Here is an 832-nt window from a genome sequence, read left to right as displayed (position 1 = left end):
GAGATGAAGAGAAAGAAGAAGAGCCCTCTCCCTACCGGGGGTCTCATCATCTCCTTCCGCATCGGGGGTATCAAGAGGACAGTCTTCTGTCTGAATGGAGAGTAAGTGAAGAAATCCGCCTAGGAAATCATTCATATGATCTTCGAAAAACTCTGGCAGATCCACTGCATTCAAAGAAAAGAACACTTTGCATGAGAGAAGAATCAGATGGAAAATGTCACTGCCATTCATCACAGGAAGTCTCGCTGCCTTTAGCATTCCCCCTCCTCCTCCTCCTTGAGAGAGCTTGAGCTTTCTCTCATTCACTGCCTGCTCGAGGAGTTTTAACGAGACTCCGAAGATTTCATGGAGAGGCGACTGGATAACTGGGAGAACCTTCTGAAGTTCATAAAGAATCTCATCACTTCGAATCGCTGATCGATATTTCTTAAGAACTGCATGCAAAATGTCCATAGCAGCAATCAGCTGTTGTAACACCACCTTCTGCTGTTGATAATACTGTTGCATTTCATCTTCGCCTCTCCCTGCTCCCCCCCCTCCTGAGATAAGAAGAGCGTGTTTGCTGAGACCTTCAGATAACGAAACAACTCGAGGACGCAGGTGTTTCTCCGTCAGCTCAAGAAGAAGATGCGGCCATTCCAGAGGGAAATCTGTCTCGGCGATACGTGTTAAAGCATCTGTCAATTGAAGTTGGACAGGCTTAGGAGTTGAAGGAGCTAAAAGAAGAGAAAGAAGATGTTCTTTGATCAACACTCGATTCGCTTCACATATGCCTCCTTGCTGCGGATCGATATCCCACAATCGACGTATATAATTCTTGAAATAGATCGCA

General features: G+C 45.8%; 1 protein-coding gene across 1 annotated transcript in view; it reads right to left on the bottom strand.

Annotated features, from left to right (window-relative positions):
- Window positions 1-832, bottom strand: part of CSUI_008416 (importin-beta n-terminal domain-containing protein) — a 15,685-nt gene that overhangs the window by 12,094 nt on the left and 2,759 nt on the right. Inside the window, exon 2 of the mRNA XM_068068549.1 lies at window positions 36-832. This exon is cut by the window's right edge and continues 1 nt beyond it. Within this exon, the coding sequence (XP_067919474.1) occupies window positions 36-832 (797 nt within the window). The remainder of the gene's footprint in view (window positions 1-35) is intronic.

This window comes from Cystoisospora suis, assembly GCF_002600585.1.
Source record: "Cystoisospora suis strain Wien I chromosome Unknown contig_4715, whole genome shotgun sequence".
Classification (NCBI taxonomy): Eukaryota; Apicomplexa; class Conoidasida; order Eucoccidiorida; family Sarcocystidae; genus Cystoisospora; species Cystoisospora suis.
The sequence above is the reverse complement of the archived record's forward strand: the minus strand, read 5'-3'. Positions and strand labels throughout refer to the sequence as shown.